This window comes from Thermobia domestica, chromosome 1 (assembly GCF_964235325.1).
Source record: "Thermobia domestica chromosome 1, izTheDome1.hap1.1, whole genome shotgun sequence".
Classification (NCBI taxonomy): domain Eukaryota; kingdom Metazoa; phylum Arthropoda; class Insecta; order Zygentoma; family Lepismatidae; genus Thermobia; species Thermobia domestica.
Window position 1 is genome coordinate 140,019,097 of NC_137454.1, and position 20,810 is coordinate 140,039,906.

General features: G+C 35.1%; 2 protein-coding genes across 2 annotated transcripts in view; one reads left to right on the plus strand and one right to left on the minus strand.

Moving 5' to 3' along the window:
* Positions 1 to 11,623, plus strand: part of LOC145689636 (catenin alpha-3-like) — a 51,236-nt gene extending 39,613 nt beyond the window's left edge. The window contains exons 11-14 of the mRNA XM_081763827.1: positions 4,337 to 4,552; positions 8,297 to 8,410; positions 9,894 to 10,217; positions 10,974 to 11,623. Coding sequence (XP_081619953.1) covers positions 4,337 to 4,552; positions 8,297 to 8,410; positions 9,894 to 10,217; positions 10,974 to 11,413 — 1,094 coding nt within the window. The 3' untranslated portion in view covers positions 11,414 to 11,623. The remainder of the gene's footprint in view (positions 1 to 4,336; positions 4,553 to 8,296; positions 8,411 to 9,893; positions 10,218 to 10,973) is intronic.
* Positions 11,624 to 11,746: 123 nt separating this feature from the next.
* LOC145689642 (uncharacterized) overlaps positions 11,747 to 20,810 on the minus strand; it is a 97,072-nt gene continuing 88,008 nt past the window's right edge. Inside the window, exons 3-5 of the mRNA XM_081763833.1 lie at positions 19,913 to 20,085; positions 15,701 to 15,921; positions 11,747 to 14,505 (exon numbers count right to left, since the gene is read on the minus strand). Coding sequence (XP_081619959.1) covers positions 14,371 to 14,505; positions 15,701 to 15,921; positions 19,913 to 20,085 — 529 coding nt within the window. The 3' untranslated portion in view covers positions 11,747 to 14,370. The remainder of the gene's footprint in view (positions 14,506 to 15,700; positions 15,922 to 19,912; positions 20,086 to 20,810) is intronic.

The window sequence follows — 20,810 nt, forward strand, 5'->3', positions numbered from 1 at the left end:
ACAAACGCGTTGTTCCTATTTTTCATCCATTTTGCGCGCTTAAAATCCGCCAAGACACATACACGCCCGCATTCAACTGGTTGCTACGCCGTACTGGGTAAAGATATCTCAGTGCATGTTTTAACATGTCTCAAGGACACACCAAGCCACCACTTCCATGCTAGTGGGCTATTATATCTACTCCTCCTGAGCAGTATTGCCGACTGTCTTAAAACTTTCCAATCACACCACGTATTCAAGGATCCACAAAATAGACTTCCTCTTAAATGCTTCTTTCGCCATTCCGATCGTCTTGCTTTCAAGGATAGGAATTGCTTTGCCGAGTTGTCAGAATGTAAACAATAGAAGTCAGTAGACGTAATCTATTTGTCGTTTTGTTTTGTTGTATACGACTGTTGAATTGATAGTTGTGACTTGAAGAGGAAAATGGAAACGTTAGAAAAATGTCCACACAAAGCAATTTGGTCCGATACTAAAATACGTGTATAAGGTATTAGAATTCTGTACAGAAGAAAAGCGTACACTATTGACATATTAATTTTACTTTTAAAAAAATATTCTTAAATGTTCTTTTTTTCATACAAGATAATTAAGTTTGCAGCTATGTGTGCAGGTTGATATTGATGTATCACATATTGGTATATTAAGTTCAAGCAAGCTCTGTTTCCGTTGGGAGAGTATTGAACACAGTACGGTGGTTCGGATTTCACCTTAAACTGTAGACTCATATCGCCTCAGTGCTGAAAAGGAACGCTAAACTTCAATGAAACCAAACAAACAATAAATGAGTTAAATTCTACATTATGATTTATATATGTTTTCTTTTGTAATCTGCCTGCTATTTTTATCTCAACTCTTCCTCTTCTTCGTCTCAATTTTTTCTCAACTCTTTTGAGGAAAATAAAATAACCTTGTCTTTTTTCGAATCTACCATTTGCTTGATAGCACTAAAGAAGGGGATCAAGCGTCTCAATGAATATAGCGAATATTGAACTTTGAGAACAAAATATTTATACGAGCTTGGATCTTTAGTAGTAGCAACTATTTATTTACAACTGATACAAATGTTACAAAAATTTACAGTCCTTCAAATATTGTCACCAGCATTACTGTATGTATAACCTGTTGCCAGCGGTGTGGAGGTTGTTGGATACCTATAGCAGCACTTGTTAAGTTGATAGTTATAAAGGACCGGTCTACTGCCTGAAGAATCTCTTGAGTAGTTCTGAAAGGAATGCCACGAAAAGGTTATTTCATCTTATGAATCAAGTCAAAGTCACAAGGGCTTAAGTATGGGGAGAAGGGTGGATAGTACAACACTTCCGACCCCCATCGATCGAACAAGTCAGCGACACCTTGCGCTGTATGTGTCTGAGCGTTGTCCAGCAAAATGATTTGTGTGTTCTGCAAAAAAATTTCGCCGCTTCTTTCTTAAGGCTGGTCGCAAGTTGTGTTCCAGGAAGGAACAAAAATACTGCGCATTAACGGTCTGATGTGGGGGAACGGTATGCGTTAAGATTACACCAACCTAGTGATACATAAGAGTCACCATAATTTTCACATTGCTGGGATTCTGACGAACTTTGGATATTTGTAATGACGTCATTCGTATGATTAGCGTTTCAATTGTGGCTTGTACTATTTGGCCTATGTTTTATTCAGCGTAAAAATACGGCGTAAGAAAGCTTTTTCTTCACACTCGTAGGATTCCAAGTGGGTACGAGCAGCGTCGTGTCGTAGCCATTTCTGCATTTTTGTCAACTTATGCGGAATCCATCATGAGCAATTTTACTCATGCCAAACCGTTCCTTCCGAGTCTGCAGAACAATCGTGTGCGCTAATTCTATCTCTTCGACTAGCTCACGAATAATATGGCGTTGATCAGTGTCCAGTAACGCGGTAACAGCATTCACATCTTCTTCACTGGTACGGGGACGACCAGGCCATTTCATGTCTTCCACATTTAGGCGTCCCTCCTTGAAGATTCGTACCGACCTTGTCACTGTTTGGTAAGACAATGCGGATTCCAGATTCTCCGCAAGCTCTTGAAGACCTTGATGACACTTTTGTGCTGTACGGCCTCGGGCACATTCAAGTTTTATCCAACTCCATTGTTCTTGTTTCGAAAACAACATGACAACAATGTCTTACACCGCCCGCGTATGTGTTTGTGTATGTAGCATAAATCGCTCCCTACGCAACGCTCTGTTCTTCTTCTCTACTGCCCTTGAGTGTGACGTCGGAAAGAAGAGTTTATTTGTGCTAAGGTGAGGTAGGTGTGTAACTAACATGTGGTACGAAGGATATTATTTTATTCCATTGTGTAGCGTCTCTAAAGCAATGTTGTCACTATTGAAGTTCCAACCCTCGTATTTGCATACTAGCACTAATATAATTAGGTCAAAAGTTGCGGTCACGGTTTCCTTGCTTTATCGGCTTAAGAGACTACGCTGCCAGATGGATGGGATAGAATAACCATTTGGACAGATCACTCAGACAGGAATGTATCGGATTTCCACTTCAGATTTATTTTGTCCTTCATAAAATGTATTTGTATGAATCCTTCCGTAACTCTGTAATAGTATTGTGATTTGCTCTTGAAATCCTTGAGAATGGCAATTATTGTTGATCATTAAAACTGCTACTAAGAAAGAGTTATCCGACATCTGCAGAATGCATAGAAGGGATGAATAGAATAGTGATATGACAGTGCAGCTGCATATTTACCGGTCATGCGCTCCTGACAAGAGGACCGGACCGCAAGAAGGAAGTAAGTCGCAGTCATGTAGTAAAAATATGTGTGTTCGACACTAATGTGCCCCGACAATTGAAATTTGTCTCGTCGAGTAGCCTTAGAAGGAGGCTTCTGCCTTTTATCGTGGGGAATTATGGCGTATGGAGACTGCACGTTATCCTCCCTCGAAATTGGTGTTGGTATTGGAATGCATCCACGAAAATGCGAGTATGAAGTTATTTGCTTGAGGAAGTGAGAACACACCAACGTCAACTATTACAATGACCCTGTCATATCACCGACTGTAGATGTATCAGCGTGGCAATCCTACAATCACATTGTAAACACATGCAAAATAGTTCGGGAATATAACAGAGCAAGTTTGAGAATCTGCACGTCGGTTTTCTGGAGTGTCGGAGCATATTTCGTGGAGCCCTTTGATTGCACACCATGAGGGTATGCGAACGGGATGACTCCGAGAATGGCATACATGACAGGCCAAATGGAATGGCATATATGACGGGGATTGGTATCAACGGAGAAATGTTTTAATTTATGACGCTGAAGTGTGTGGGCCTCAGGGTTCCCACCGACCTGGAAAAGTCAGGTAATGCAGTTTACTCATAAGAGGTTCTGAAAAAGTCCGGGAATTTCATGAAAAGATGAGAAAACTTGAAAAAGTCGGGGAATTCTAAGTATAGATTTTTTACTTCTCAGACCCCATTTCTCTGTTCCGCAAACTTCTTTACCTATACAATACTACGTGCATGTACATATAACAGATAAAGAACTCCGTGATCGAAACAAGTATAGTTGCTTTTTTACATTATATATAGACTTGAAATTTTGTAAATCGTAACCTGGGAAAGTCAGGAATTGATGCGTTCCAAAATAAGTGGGAACCCTCGGCCTGGTGGGATCCCACCTCTACAGGAGCTATTTTCCAATAGGAAAATGCGTGACTGTATGTAACATGCAACGTCCGACGATTCCAAGATAAAAACTAAGTTTCACTGTCTCCTTTTTCCGATCTTCATCTGATCGCCTGACGTAGCAGTTATTATATCCATCGTGGCTCCACGCGATACTTACCTGTTTGTGATGTGTTAGGCTTCCGACCTGCCGTTACACATCATACAGACTTGTAAGTGTAAATATTCCACTCTTGCATCATATATACTGTATATCTATGTACCAGTTTGATACTGCTAGCTCTTCTCTTTCCTAATGTTTCAATAGTAATAACCAACAGTCGTTAGTTATTAATATAGAGGGCATGGTGGTAGTCAGTGAGCACTCATCTCTGTTCCAAAGGATCGTATGTTTTATCGCAAGACGTACGCTTGCTGTGAACATCATGTTCGTGGGTATCTTTGAGATTCTTCCGGTATTTGTCACTATCGTCATTCTAGAGTTTCATCATTTAGAATAGTAAACTAAATATTTAATTATGCATAACTATATGCTAAGTATAATATTGTAACTATTTTTTTTATTTTCCATTTTTGCACCATAAATATTTTAAAATTCAATCAATTGTAATATGTTTTAATGTGCATTGGTTCACTTTTATATAATAAATTAATTTTATTTCTTCCAAAGCCATAGGTGAATGCTCGGCTATCTTGTCCCACTTTCAAGATCAGATGGAACCTCTGAAAACACAAAGACGAGCACTTCAAAGATGTGAGCTTCTTGTATGCATGTTGAAAAAAATAGAGCAAAAACTCATTGAAGAGACATTACTTGAGGATAAAACTCTCAAGACATCCTCCATAAGTGAATCAAAGTTGAACGAAAACAACTTCGATAAAGAAGGTAAGTGGTGAACAGTTATTTATGGCAATATCTAAGTTGCTTTTGATTAAATGAATTGGTATCAACAGAGAAATGTTTTAATTCATGACTTACGAAACACATCACGGTGTTGTGTTTTTATCCGTATGAAATCAATGAATTTATCTTAGTGTCTCTCTTTCTGTAAGAGTTTCTAAATTAGCACACGAAACCAGTGTCGGTATAAGAAAAATAAGCTTACTACACGGTCTCTTGCTTGAATGATGTAGTTATCATTGACTTTCACCACCGTTTTATCTAAAATTCTCTTAAACTTCATTGATTTCTAAATTAACTCTTACAATCCTAGATATAAACGTAGAATTATGTGTCCTTGCTAAAACTATCTAATTAGCTATACTGAAGCACTAAAAACACTAAATTGATATAGAGTAAAGTTCCTACGTGTATAAAAACTACATCGGGTACTGTATATGAATGAATCTGGTAGCACTGAAAAACAGACGACTTATCTAGTCATTTGTTCGTTGTAGTTTAGCACCCCTTTTGAGCACTGAGGCTATGTAAGACGTGGACCCACAATTTAAGGTGGAATCCAAAGCACTGTATTGCGTTCAATACTCTCCCATCGGAAATCCAACCCGAGACCTCGTGCACTGACATTTGCAAATGCGTATCTGTGTAATAAAACCATAATTACTCAGTTCTTGTGTATGTGGTATTTCTAAGCCTAAATCTCAGTCTATTTCTTCACTCTCTAATATCAAATTTTCTGTGTCTTTTTCAACCATACTGAAAAAAAAAATGAGTAGGTCTACTCTCCTCTGCTGGGAGTAGTAGCCCTAGCTACGTTATGGTCAATAGCTAGAGGTCGTCTTCGGGAAGAACATTCAAACAATACAGGACAAGACCTCAAGTTTGCAAAATTTTATTATTTGTTGTTTGAAAGCTTACATTTCAAAGCATTGTAGTGTCGATTTCAATTTATTATTATTTTGGTTTTTGACCTGTGTAATTAGATAATGAAATGAAAGTTTTGTGCGTATAAGCTCGATTGAGCCAATTATTAGAGAGTTTGTAAAATAATATAAGAAATATCATTTAAGAGTCAAAAGATTCTTGAAGAGAACTGCAACAAAAGAAGGCAAATTTTTAATTAGATAGTTATTATTATTATTATTATTATTATTATTATTATTATTATTATTATTATTATTATTATTATTATTATTTTAATTAATAAAGTGAACATTTTCTACAAGTGTTGTAACGACATATAGGGTGCAGACATATTTATCGGAACTAAGAACTCATCTCCCGACATTTTTTCATTCACCTGCACACATTCAACATCTTCATCAGTAATGAAGAATCAACGTATTTTATGCATTTTAAAGAAAAAATGACTATCTTTCGAATAGTTCTTATTTAAATTAAATAACATCTATTTCAAAGTTTGAAACGTATGCATATCGTTATCAAAATAATGGAAACACCTAATGTACGACAACACGTAATCTTGGTGAGTTAATAACGCTGAACATTCATGCAAAGTTACTGCCTTATGTTAGTGTTGAATTGGATGACAGTAGTACGCGGAGCGTTATAGTACACATTCTTGTATGCAGTACTCGAGACGTTGGTGGTTTAAAATGGGAGACTGAGCCGAATTGTGGAGCAGAGATAGTCATAACGGCATACAGAACTCTTGACAAGAATAGTGAACGAAAATCAAGTCTAGGTGATAGGGATCGCCGAACTTTGAAGAAGACTGTCATAGGGAACTCTAGATCTAATACAACTGACTGCAGAAATCAATCAGTATCTGAACTACCTGTTTTCCACGATTGAAATCTGATGAGGGTTGCACAATGTCAACTTCCTGCGATTAGATTATGATTTTGAAATCTCTGACCACGCTGCCATTACAGAAAAAAAAAAAGTGTCGGAAACGTAAAACAAGCACTGCTGATGATTAGAAGTAATATGGTCCAATCAGTCATATTTCTTCTTGTTTCCAGCAACAGGCATGGTTTATGTAGCTGATATCCAAAGAGGCGTATGCTCTGGACTGCGGTAGCCTTGTGCTGTTGTGGATCACAATTTCATGGAATTGCAAGGTCTTATTATTACTTTCGAATGGCAGATTAATATTAGTGATTATGGAAACACTTTAAAAGACATTCAGTGATACCAGTGGCGTAGGGAAGGGGGGGCAGAGGGTCCGCCCCCCCAAAGAGGTCCGACAATGTACTTTGGTACTTTGACGTTTGTAATTTTTTATATATTTTTATGTTTATACATTTTTTTAGTTTGTAATGTTTCTATATGTACCTATAACAGCACTTTCCCCCACCCCCTCCTAAACACACATCCTGGCTACGCTGCTGAGTGATACAGACCTTTTTCTCAAACAACGACGCAGTCTTCCCAGATGAAAATGCGCCAATACACACAGCATGTTCGTTGACACGTAGTATGAGAAACAGCCGCACCTTCCGTGATCCGCTCAGTCCTCCGACTTGAACATTATTGAACTTCCATGGCTAATTTTAGAGCAACTAGTCCGGCGCAGTTAAATGCTGCATTATGTGAATTATGATTCACTATTTCTCTGAAAATGATTCACGTATCTACCTCAATTTACCAACGAATACAAGCTGTAGCACGGGCTAAAGGTGATACTAATCAGTTACGTTGCATTTTATCAAAATTAAATAAAAATAAAATCTGACTATAAAAACACTTGTTATTACTAATCTATGCTAGATTTGGCAATCCATTGTGTTCATCAAACACAGTTTCCACGTATAAAATAATGTGTCTGATGGAGGCAATGATATATTGCCTGAACTGCAACATAGATTAGTAATAATAAGTACTTACTTTGATTAGAGTTTGTGTAGTTCCGAAGCTGCAAAGAGGAGCATTTGTTAAAGTATTTCCATTATTTTGATAAGTATTGTATGCGTTAATTATATCATTGCTTCATAGACATGTTGACTATGTATGTAGCGAATGTAATATTTTGTAGAAAAAAGTTAATGCTTTTGTAGAAAAAAGGTAATAGAAAAATAATTGTACCACGTGTTAGAAGTATACTCTTCTGTTACAATTGTTTCGAAGATAGAGGTCCTAGCTCTTTCATTCTGAATGTAGAATGTACATATAAAATATGAAAATTTCAAAAAAGATACAGGAACTTATTGGACTAACTAGCTGTAGAAGATAAAACAGAATTAATTCATGTGCGAGTAATCTGAAAAGTAATATTTAAATATTATTAGTTTATATTATGCTATATTTGTAAAAATATACGAATAATGGATTTGCAGTAAATGTTGAAGTACAGAAGTGGCAGTAAACTAGGCATACTTTTAGGATTGGACTTCTTTGGTAGTTATACAGTTAAAAGTAATTTTTCATAGTCTTCTAGGATATTTGAAAGAACTGCGACAAGATGTTCTTAAAGGTAGTTCAGAAATATACGTTCCCCAAACTTTCATTTCACGTAGGTACCTAAACAATTTAAATTGATCATGTGGTTCGGATTCCACGTTAATCAGTAGGTCCACGTCCCATATAGCCTCGCTGCTGAACGGGACGTTAAACTCAGAATCAAATCAAATCAAAATCAAAATTTAAATTGAACACAGTTTCGATTTCTCATGCTCTCTGATAATTTGTTGTCTGCAATGTAAAATATTGACGTTCGAGTAAATGGAGCATTTGGAGACTATTATAGATTTTTTTTTTCAATTTCAGAAATGTCTTGTATTCAAATAGTAAAGATGCTTTTTCCGGACAGTATTCGAGACCTACCAATTGACGAAGCAACGCTTGAGTCATCTACGTCGTTTAAGCCAAGTTTATCATTTTGTAAGTACTAGAGATGTACAGTCCGCAGCAAATAACCTGCAACATGAGCATGTAAGTTTATTGTGAAACTACGCCTAATACCCCAGGCAATCAACATAACGTTGAAGTGGCACGAATCACGCCAGGAGAAACCTCGTCGTCCTCCCCTACACACTTATTATGGGACTTCGTCGATTCACAATTTAACTTACATGCTCATGTTGCAGGTTTTTTGCTGCGGACTGTACACATATTGTTGCAATTTACAATTAATTTTTCATCCATGGGTTATATTTGTATATATATATATATATATATATATATATATATATATATATATATATATATATATATATATATATATATATAATAAGATACAAGGGAAGTAATCAAATTAGACCTATTTTATTTTTATTTTGTCATGTATTGACGTCGTGGTCTTTTGGAAATAAGTAGTATTCGCAACATAAAACAGAATCTTTTCAAGTGAGACAGGTGGTGAAGGGTGTATAATTACGTAGATAAACAAACGAGAAATCAAGTTCAAATTATTCATTATATTAATAAATAGAGAACAGGTTTTTAACATACCAATTCCTCTATAGATGTAAATTCAGTGATACACAAAGAATGAAAAAATCCACGATTGAACTTGTGTATTAAGTGCAGATTATATTGTGATCTGTTACTTAAAAATTAATGCAAAATTTCTACTGTTTGGATTTTAATTCTAATCACAGTGGATGGATTTAATTCTATATCGTGTAACTTAATGATTCAAGGATTAACTTAATCGATCTAGGATAGAAACTTAGCAAACATCATTCTTTAAAAGCTATATTTGAACAGTTATACATATTAAAACTGATGGTTGTATTATTAGATTCATAGTAGATGGTTGTATTATTAGATGTTCATGTGCAACAAGGTACAACATTCTGAACCATGTTACATTCTCCGATGAAAACCGATTTTTCCAATTCTTGGAGAGCACTCGAGTATAGAAGCGATCGACAGACCACGATTCTCCATAATGCCAGCTTCTTACGATGAAATATGGTGGCGTGTCACGGTATGAAGTGAAATTTAGCAAGGTTGTCGCAGATTTTTTTTTTTTTTGGGGGGGGGGGGGGAAGGTACATTAGTGCTGCGAAATACATCGAGATGTTGCAAGATGAATTTCTACCCTTCGTGGAAACAGGTAAGTATGGAAACAAGGCCCCGTTTTAGTTAATTCAAGGAATTAGTTTTCAAGGAATTTAGTTTTGCATAGGGCAAAGCTAACCACTCTCTGAAAGGGGCAAAATGGTGTTCAAACTCCATCCAGAATATCAGTGGGTGACACTTATCATGTTTTCGCTTCAAATGTTTTCTTTCTAATATTATCTTACGTTAAATAGAATAATTAATTATTCATACAAACATGCGATACAAATTATATATGCAGTAAACAAGTTCTTAAACTATATTTGACTTATATAATATTTTATTTTGTATTTCTCAGGTAGAAATTCTCGGTCAAGATCAAATATATGTGTCACACCAAAACAAGAGAAGCCACACAATCGTGATGTCAGTAAGGATTATGATCTAACACCGTATATTGTGAAAGGTAGATCATACATTTCAGGAAGAAGTATACTATATAAGACTCCTAACCGCTTAGAAAGGATTACCTATGTTGATAAAGAAAATCAACCGAGTAACAACACAATACAGCTTACACCGAAGAGTCGAAGCTCGCCGTGTTCCACGAATACGACGAGTAATCTGAACGAATGTTCAGATTTAAAGGAAAATGAGGAATCAATGGCTCTTCAAGTTACAGGTGTGTGTTTTTGGTCACAGTTTTTGGACGTTTCATATCAGTTTGAAGTTGGATAAATTCATTGTTGCATTTACTTGGAAATGCTTAGCTGAAATGGAGAGAGACCATTAATTACAAATTTCATTACTGTTTATTTTACTGCTGATGGTCTCTCTTTTTTTTTTTTTTCTATTTCATTTTTCAGTTGATATGTAATGATATCGAAGACTCGTAGAATTTTAATCTTTTAATATTCATTTAATTTTGAACTAAGTTTTAGTTAGCAGAATTTAGTTTTGCAATAAATCATAATAAGTATAATTACAAAATTCGTATATTGTGACTTTCCTATATAGTTATTTTTAATAATTTTCTAAAGAAGTATTAAGAGATTTTAAATTTACAGATCTGAATATTGCTAGTGGAAAATTTATTTAACAGATTGTTAAAACAACGAGAAACTTATGAAGCATGGTGTTCAGAGGCTTTTCAAAGAATTAAAATTTACTGCTTATCAGAATTATTACATAAAAACTGAAGCTAGAGATAAGAGGAAATGTCCAATAATGGATCCATTATTTCGCCTTTCTCTTGCAATTAAAGTTCTTGCAGAAATATATATACACACCAAGACTTTATTAAGTTCTTATTCTATTCGCTATACCAACTTTAAAATGGCAGATGACAAATAGCCCTGAAGTGCTAGTAAATAATAAATATGCCGATGCTTTGTTATTGCTATTGTGTAAAAATAATGACTTTGTTAATATGTTTCAGCAATTCTTGAAGAACTGACATGTCTTAGCAATACTTTGTTCTCTACTTGTTTGAGTAATGAGAAAAGTATTCAGAAAGTGGAGGAAGAAGTAAATTTACAAATTGATGATGATCTGCTGGAAGAAAATAAGGAAGGATCTGTAAGTAGGAGCGAAGGAAACGTTTCGTCTGATAAGCAAGTTTGCTGTTGTGAAAATAGCAACGGATCTGTTGGGCAGCTAAGTGAAAATGTTGTTCAAAAATGCAATCGTGAAAATTGTATTGGAAATTTATCAATGCCATCAGTTAGAAGTGGTTTCGTAGGCAGTACGTTGACTTTGTCAAATTTTTCACTGAGTTCGGCCAGTAACTGTATTAATACACCAGAACGATTGATGGATATTGAACTTGTAAAGGAAAGAATTCGAAAACTCCAAGGTGAACAAGCTACTAAGAATTGAAAGCTAAGTTGTTTGTTTATATGAATGGCGTTTCATGAATAATGTCGACTGATGAAGTGGTAATTCTTCGAAGTATATATATAAGAGAATTGTGTATGACTGTAAATCGCGGATCAAAAATATGTAAATAAATTGGGTACATATTTTCCTTTGTATAGTTTGATCATTTTCGAAAGAAGAATAAAAGCTATTTTTTCATTTTATACAATATTAGGTTTACCTTTGTTATGCTGTCCATGAAAATTTTCCTCAAATCTCATTGAAGTAGACGAGAACACTTTTTCACCAACTTCGCAAAACATGAGTACTTTATTCCCAATAGATAAAACTATTGTTAGTAATTAATGAGAGTTCGCGTAATTGAACTTCTCATTCTGACTTTTTTTCTGTCATCAAAATATCGACGTCATCATTCAGCGGAGGTCGTCGCCCATTCTTTGTGTGCCACACGTGCTTTCGACGTTGGAGATCTGGGTTCGATTCCCGGTGAGAGCTTATATGGTTCAGATCTCACATTAACCTGTAAATCTAAGCGTCACACACACACAGCTATTAAACTCTAAACCAACCAAATAAAGAGCAAAGAGGTCTTCAGGAGCCGAATAGTTTTCCACATGCTTTCTATGCACGTGATTCATGGTTGGATCTCTATTGGTTCAGACTCCACTTAAGCTATACATTTCTTTTAGTATAGCATCGTGCTGAAAAGGGATCTTAAACTTGAAATGGCCATATCTCCACAGTTTACGAACCAGTAGGTGAAATCTCATCTCAACAAACTAATACAATAGTGTATGTGTGTATGAGTTCCAATACCAGAAAAGTCCATGTACTCACGACAGGGTTAAAATAAATATTTTAATCCATTGGTTATTTTTTTCTCTTCGGCTTTAACTTCTTCATTCAAATAATTCAGTTTTATTTATTTAGTTATTTATTTTATTATATTGTAAACCACAACTCTCTCCAACATATTTTGCCACGTAAATGGTTCCCATAGAGCTTGGAATTACTCTAACCAAACAATGATAAAAGAGTTAATTCAGATTAGAACGAAGACTCATCTTTGGCTTGACACTCATCTAAATTTTGCTATCCATTTTATTTAACAGTTTATTGTTTACAGTTATTTCAAAAAGTAAAATTTCATCTTCAAAATCGCAACATTTAAATTTATTGTTTAAAAAAAATGGCACTGTGAAAATTTAGAAACATATCAAACATCCATTTTGAAAAACACTTTACATAATTCATAAATTAACATAGATTATACTAATCAACCACTTAACCATTAAAATATTAGTTGTACAATACATCAAATACAATGATATAGCCAAATTGGTTAGTTATGTGAAGTGGTAAATGTAGTCATTTTTATACAGTATTAAGAGTGGTTACAAGATCTACTCGTAATAAACTGAAGAAATGCTTGATAATTGATAACTCTTGTTTTGCTTATTTCTGTTTTTGAGGAGGTAGAGAGGGTTTCTTGCCTTTTGAAAACAGTAAGAATTGTTTCCTCATTGAAAGTTTCAGATTTTTAGATACTTGGGAATTCCAAATGTCCAGGAACAGTCTGTCTTGAATTATTAGTTATTTGGAAAATGCATGATTCTATGATGAATGTTCAAACACATTATAGCTTAATACACAAGATATTGAATAAGTAAATATTTCGAAAAATTGAACTCTTTACTGGCATCCAAATGGAAAAATATAAGTTTAAAAAGAAATAAAAGAAAGATAAAAAGAAATAGTTCGCTTTAGTTTAGTAAACTTTTGCGGAAGTTTTTACATTACAATGATATTTTTCGTAGTTTTAGAATATACATTTTTGGGATTGCTTGCATCAGGTAACACGTTTTACAATGTTAAACGAGTTGATTAAGAGGCCTAATCACCGCGAAATTAAAATACCGCTAATTTTACAGTAATTATGTGATATCTTCAAATAGATAAAAGATAATCGAAATGTGGAACAAGAACACTCTAGACAATATTATTTTGCGTGAAGTACCGTTATCACGAGTCACCTAGTAGCTTTCCGTTTACAGCCTTTTAGAAACGCGAAAAATAAATGCCGATTTTCTAAATGCTTGGAAAGCAGATAAGTGAGTCGTGATAATCGTATCTCATGTAAAATAATATTTTCTAGGGCGCTCTTTTGTTCCGCTTTTCGATTATCTTTTATCTATTTGAAGATATCACATAATTACTGTAAAATTAACGGTATTTTAATTTCGCCGTGATGGGGCCTCTTAATTTTCCGTTTTACGAGCATTTGCGATTTCGTAGGTTTTATCTACATACATTAGTTCACATGTGCACTTTTCTTAAAGCTTAGTGCTGGTCATTGTATAAGACGGAGCTGCCAAAGGGCAAATTATTTGTGAAACAAAAAGTTTGATATATTAACCATTGATACATCAACTTGTCAATCACTGTACCATCATATTCAAAAACGCTTGGTCACCAACAACTTAAAAAATCCATAGTTAAGATTGTATGTGTAACTTCTTCGACTCTTTGAGACATCGCAATCTCTGTATCAAAGTATCTTAACTATTAGTGCAACTAAAGAGTCTTTAGAAAAAAAAAGTCTGGTGTTAAGTTTAATAATATTGCACCTCACAACAGTAAGAATCTAACATTGTTACGTTGAATGTCTCATATTCGATTCAGTACATACTTTCGTTCGTTTTCACGCTTTCAATGCCCAAAGAATGTCCCTCAGATAAACGAAAATCATTGTTCCACATTTCTAAAATGTTACATGATAATTGTTCTTAGGTACATTTTTTTTTTTTTTTTTTTAATTCGATGTTCTTGATGTACATTTGTGAGTTTGTCATGTAGCATCATATCACTTTCTTCACCTTAAAATGAATGAATGATTATGTACATGACTTTATTATTACCCTGAACTTTGCAAACATGATTTCACCCAAAGATTTTATTCATTCTTCACTCTGCTCGTTGTGAACTGGTTCTTCGTTGCTGCTTTCCCTTTTTATTGGTGTTAATTTGACTCTCCTTCTGCTCAGAATTTCACCAACAGATTCATTACTAAATGGAATAGTCTCTTCAGGAACCTAATAAGATATATGCAAAAAAAAAACATTATTAATTATATTATTAATTGTTCGTGATATAGAGTGAGTAATAAATATGGCTAATCCAATGCCTGTAAGTTATACATCTTGGCATGTGTTTTACAGGTTGCGTAAATACAAAATTACAGGCACAGGCACTCTCTCTCTCTCTCTCTCTCTCTCTTTTTCTCTCTCTCTCTCTTTCTTTCTTTCTTTCTTTTCTTTTTTTTATGTGTCTCCTTTGAATTTTAACGAGCTTATGAAGTTTAGCTTATAAATTGTGAAGATAATATTGTTCTACGAAAACTAACTACTAGATTTTTAGAACCGTTATTACTTACACTATTAAAATACGAGGGAAATCTAGAAAATAAAGACCGTTTAGTTATATAAAATGAAAAACATAACATTTATTGAAAAAACTAATTCTGTTACATACCTGAAGCTTCCTTCACTTCTCCACGTAATCACCACCTTCGTTTAAGCATTTGTAGTATCTGTTCATGGGCTTTCGAATTCCCATTTTACACTCTTTTGCCACCAGCTCATTAAGCCAGTTGGTCACTGCATTTTCCAACTTTTCATCACTTCAAAACCGTTTACCGCCCAGAAACTCTTTCAGCTTAGGGAAAAGGTGGAAATCGCTAGAAGCAAAGTATAGACTATAGGGTGGATGATCAAAAAAAAAATCGCTTCCCAATCCATTCAGCAATTCTTGAGTTGCGGCAATAGCGTGAGGACGGGCATTGTCGTGAAAAAGCACAATTCCTTTAGAAAGCATTCCAGGCCTCCAGTTTTGGATGGTTCGCCGTAATTTTCTTAAAGTCTCACAATAACGATTTGAATTGATCGTAGTGTCTTGGAAGTGATGAAGAGTTGGAGATCGCAATGACCACCTGTCTTAATGAGCTGGTAGCAGAAGGGTGTAACATGAAAATTCTGAAGCTCGTCAACAGATGCGACAAACGTTTAAATGAAGAGAAGTGAGGGAAGCTTCAGGTATGTAACAGAATTGCTTTTTCCAATAAATGTTTTTTCATGCTGTATAACTAACCGGTCTTTATTTTCTGGATGACCTTCGATTTACTGAAACACTTTTGTCGTTGAAAATTACTCTTTAAAGTTGTAGAAGTAATTCTTTGAAACCAGAAAACCTACTGCGTTCTTTCTTCCCTATCGAGTAGGCTTAACTTACCGGACATGTCTTGGGCCTCAGTTTGCCTCGTGCTCTTTGAGAAACTTCAGACAATAGTGTGACGTCATGGGCGATTTCGCTTAGGTTTGGACAGGTATTGGAGCGAATAAGAGTTCCTTTCTGTTCAAGATTACTATGCAGAGCGGCCAATCGACATTCGCTTTCATTAGGGACACTAAGCAATCGGCTGCGGAATTTATGATTTCCTGGGTGTTTGTATGCTAGAAGAGAAATATATAGAATTAGTACAACTAGCTGGTTGCGAACTTTTACGTTATTTTTATATTACCTAAGTCAGAAATTGTTCAAATGTTTTGATAAAGTTACTTTTAATATGTACTAGGTGCTTTAAATTTACGTACTTCAAAATACGCTGTTATTTATATTAACCCACAAATAATGAACTTTATCACTAATTGAACTGGCAGAAGTTGAATGTAAGTTTGCGTAGCAAGTCAGACGTAAGTCTATAGTAACAATAGCCAGCAATATTTTTGTAAGTTCATAACGCTCTGAACGATGCTATATTGGCCCATTGCTCATGTAATGGTTCATGCTCGATAATATTAATATTAATACTTTCGCTGTGATCGGTCTAGCTAACTATAACCAAGAATGCTGCCTCGGCACAAGTTCCAAAGTTAACTTAAAAATTTAATATGCCATACGCCGACCGATCACTGAATTATGGCCACGCCAAGAGTAACCAGAATCTGACAAATGTCAGAATCATGGGATTGGTGCCTCAGTTAAGCAAATGGGTGTCTTAGTGGGGTATTAAAGACCAACCATAATGAAAATATGTCAAGACTGGTGTCAACAGAGAAATGAATCGTCGACAAAATCACAGTGGACAGAGTAAGATTGATTATTAGGATGAGCTTTGCATTCAAGAGCTACAGCATGGTGAAGCAGCCGACTACGGGCCACTGTTAGCGTTATAATTAAACATTATGCAAAGCAGCCTCCTCCATCACCAACGGAATTGCATCCAGAGAGAGCTCCCTCGTGGCTAAGCGGTTAGCGAAGTGTAAAACTATCATTACACACACACTTCAACTGAAAATGTGTATGTCTAAAATACCATTCTGTTTTACAACATTTGACGTTTTCATCCAAGACATTAAAGAAATGACATGGGGCCAAATATTTCCATGGAACTGCATAAAAGGAGTAACTTACTGTACGTAGTATTTGGGATATCTATCTATCTATCTATCTATCTATCTATCTATCTATCTATATATATATATATATATATATATATATATATATATATATATATATATATATATATATAGTTTTTCGGACAGGTGACTAAAAATCTGGGCTCATTTGGGACAGTGGGTAAACAGTACAGATAGCTACGTATTCTAAAATCTTTGGAATCTTACTGGAAGATTACAATTTATTTTAAAAATTAACAATTTTTAAAATGAAAAATAAATGAATAACGTGCCAGCATCACTTGATCAGCTGATAGTCCTATCAGACACAGGTCGATCCTGGTAAAAAGTGCCTTACGTCATCCAATGCCTTTCCTTACCTTGCGATTAGTATAGGTTCTATCAGGAGTTCCTCAAAGTTATGGAAGTATGAAATATCAAGTTCAACTATCCATCAGTACTAAGTTCAAAATTAATCAAAATATATATGACTATCTCTACTGATGTTTCATACGTTGTACTGTTTCGTAACTTAAAATAATGGTTTTTGTTCACTATTGGAAAAAGTGATTGTGGGAGATAGCTTATTGTTATACTCGGTAGTAGGATAATACTATTTTTGATGCATTTTGATAATTTAATGAAGGTAGTTACATAAAGAAAAGGTTATGACAATAATATGTAGTACATAAAAAAGGTCATGACAATAATATAGAAATTACAGATTTAATAAAAAATGCCTGTCATGGAGGAAGACCTCCGCGCACGAACTTCTTATGCGTTGTTTCTCGGCATAATTAATAAGTACTTACAGAAGGTTATAGCGGTACAGGCTGAGGTCCATCCTGATGAGGTTCTGATGGTTGACTCTAAGTTGTCCTAACTGATGGAGCGACTGTCAAAGAACTGCCCAAATAACCCCTTTGTTTATCATTTCTATGGTTTATATATCCTGCTTTTCGGCTTTTCACCTGTATGCAGTTCCTTATTTTGTTATTGTATTTTGACATTTTCACTTTCATTTTTAGCTTTCATTTTCTTGAAAGTTCGTTTATGGAACCTCATCCTGTTTGTTTCTTCTTTATTTTTAATTTTGGAAGTTTTTAATACACATTGAGCTGAAATTATATTACATTTCCTCTTCTGGGAAAAAAATTAAATGAACCAAGTGCTTTTTAAAGTCATTGGTTACTTGTATGCTCTCTCCTTACTTTATATATATAATACATTGAGCTGAAATTATATTACAGTACCAAACGATCTCAGCTTTTAGTAGGATAGTGTTGCTGGATGTCCTTGATACGATTTGGCCCTCTACATATGTTTATTAATTTTCAAATATACGATCTCAATGTATACGTCCTGACGAAAACTAAGGGGCAAAACAACTCTTTATTATTCAGAAGGTGAGGTGGCTACTATACGTCTACTGGTTTGTCGTTTATAGCCTCATCAATAACTGCAACCATTTCATGGTACGGTACGAATATTCCCAAACCATTACAGCATCAGCATCTATTTCAATACAGTTGATTGGTTCTACATACAATCATTGCCGGAAATTTACAGTACAAAGGAAAAAACAGGAATCACTTGATAAGCAATGCTCTTTTAAGGAATGTTAACACAAGCATCAGTCTTGTTTGTTACAAATTCAATCTTGATACTGAACATTTCATAATATTCTAGGGATGTTGCGAGAACGTTTCAGAACAATTGTGTATATGTTTTATGTAATAGGAAGCGATTGACAATAGTTTAAAGAAAACTGATTTATTTCATGTAGAATAGTAATTCTTCGTTTTCCTGAAGCTACAATTAGAAATTAAACGAAAGTGAAGATTTGAACTGAGCATATTAGCATCATACACAAAATCAAGAATAACTTTAGAACATTAGTGGGTGCATTTGCTTATTGGAGCATTAACATGTATGGTAAGGATATTAACTTACGATATTAGTCTACATATAATAGCTTGTAGAACTGCTATTGCTTTCGATTAAACTGAGTACAGGCCTGTAACTAGGGGCTGGCTATGGGGCTTAGTCCCTGCGAACATCTTCAGTGCCCCTAGAAATTTTAAGTTGTTTGTTAATATGTATGTATGAATGTAATGTAGAGATATTGGATTTTCCTCATATTAGTATTCCGTATAAAGATACTCAAGATTTAATAACGATTTCATTTTTTATTATTATATTTTTTCCTCCTTATTTTCTATGGATGATGTAATCTAGTCATAAGTTGGAATAATAAGAAAGTCAGCAAACATTTCAAAATTCCCTTTAGCAGACGATTCCTCATTCTTCATTCTGTGTAATTTTATGTAACTTATGTAACCTGATGTAACCGAATTGTTCTGTAACTGTTGACAAATTATTAAGTAAGTCGAGAATTCCATTTACCTTGCATTTTTCTCAATCCTTACACGTGCGTATTTTGGATGTTTTCCGTATTTTCGACGGCCATCTTTTTTCTTTGAATGGTATAAAAACGTTCCAGGACCGGGACGGAGAAGTACACGAGGAGCGAGTGTGAGCAACAGCGGGATAGATCTATTCCAACTTCCAGGCCAATTTGGTACAGAGGCTTAGACATGGAGACGACCAGTCGACGCCCAAGAACTGAGGTGCGGAACACGCATCCAAAGTCCTAAACGCCCTAACAATCTTCCTTTTCTTTCTTCCTAAACCGAGACCCTCGACTCTATTTTTAAATATTTGTTCTTATTTATTTCCACCCTCATGCCCTACAAACTAAAAACGCTCGTCGTCTTTTCAGGTACCTCTGAATTCTACCAGTGAGCTACATATCCCTAATTAACGATTATCGTTTCTTTTCTTTCTTCTTTTCTTTCTCCAACCGAATGCAAAAGCGTAAGAGTAAGGAGAACTCAAGTCAGCTCCCTCAAAAATGATCTCGCCTCCTTCCCCCTATCTTTTAGTATTGTGGCTACTAGCCTGAACTAAAATCCATTTTTGAACGCTAAAGCTCGATATTTTCTTTAAAACTTCGAAGAAAAGGCAATATTAGTCCATATGCTACCTTCTTGTTTTCCATAATTGACAGGCAGATGAAGTCCATTCGGCGCTGCAGGTACAATACTAACGTCTGGCTTTGTAAGACCTAAAACACTGGGTGGGTTTACTGCTGTCTGTTTTTCTGTGATAGGCCGTAGTTTTCGAGGTCTGGGCACTCCTGTACCAGCAACCAGTGATCTATGAAGTAGAAAGAGAAATCAAAGAATGAATAAATTGTAGAATACAGTCTATTATAGCTTTTAACGAAAATGAAAAATGTCAAAATTTGAGACATACTAATATAAAACTATTATTTTCGATGTAGAAAAATATAATTTCTGCCCCCAAAATGTCTCTCCTCGTCCGCTTGCCTCCTCTACAAGAAATTAAAGATGGTGTCGTCAGTGCTTGAGGGAAAATCCTCATGCATATTTTTCTATAAATACTTTTATGGCACTAAAATGTGTCATTTGTTACCAATAACAATTGATAACACAGCCACATACACAAACACACACACACAATGTTCTGTGCACTTGACCCGAAGGTGCGAATTCGATGTATTTCGTTACACAGAATCCAAATTTCAAAACTCCAGAACGACTGACCGTGTCAATTTTGTTTTATGGGCGAAAAACGTGTACCCTCTTTATCCAAAATCGCACAAGTTTTCCGCGCATGAAAGGGAATTGACATAGTCAATTGTCCTGGAGTTTTGAAATTTGGATTCTGTGTAACAAAATATATCGAATCCATACCCTGGGGTTTATTTTGTGTGTGTGTGTGTTTGGTGTGTAATTTTTCTTCTCGTAGAACAAATTGTCTGTTTATTTATTTACATACAATATAGTAAAAAAGAAACACATTATCAACTAGCAGAGTGTATATATATTGTTGTTTACTTTATACTAGCGGTGATACTT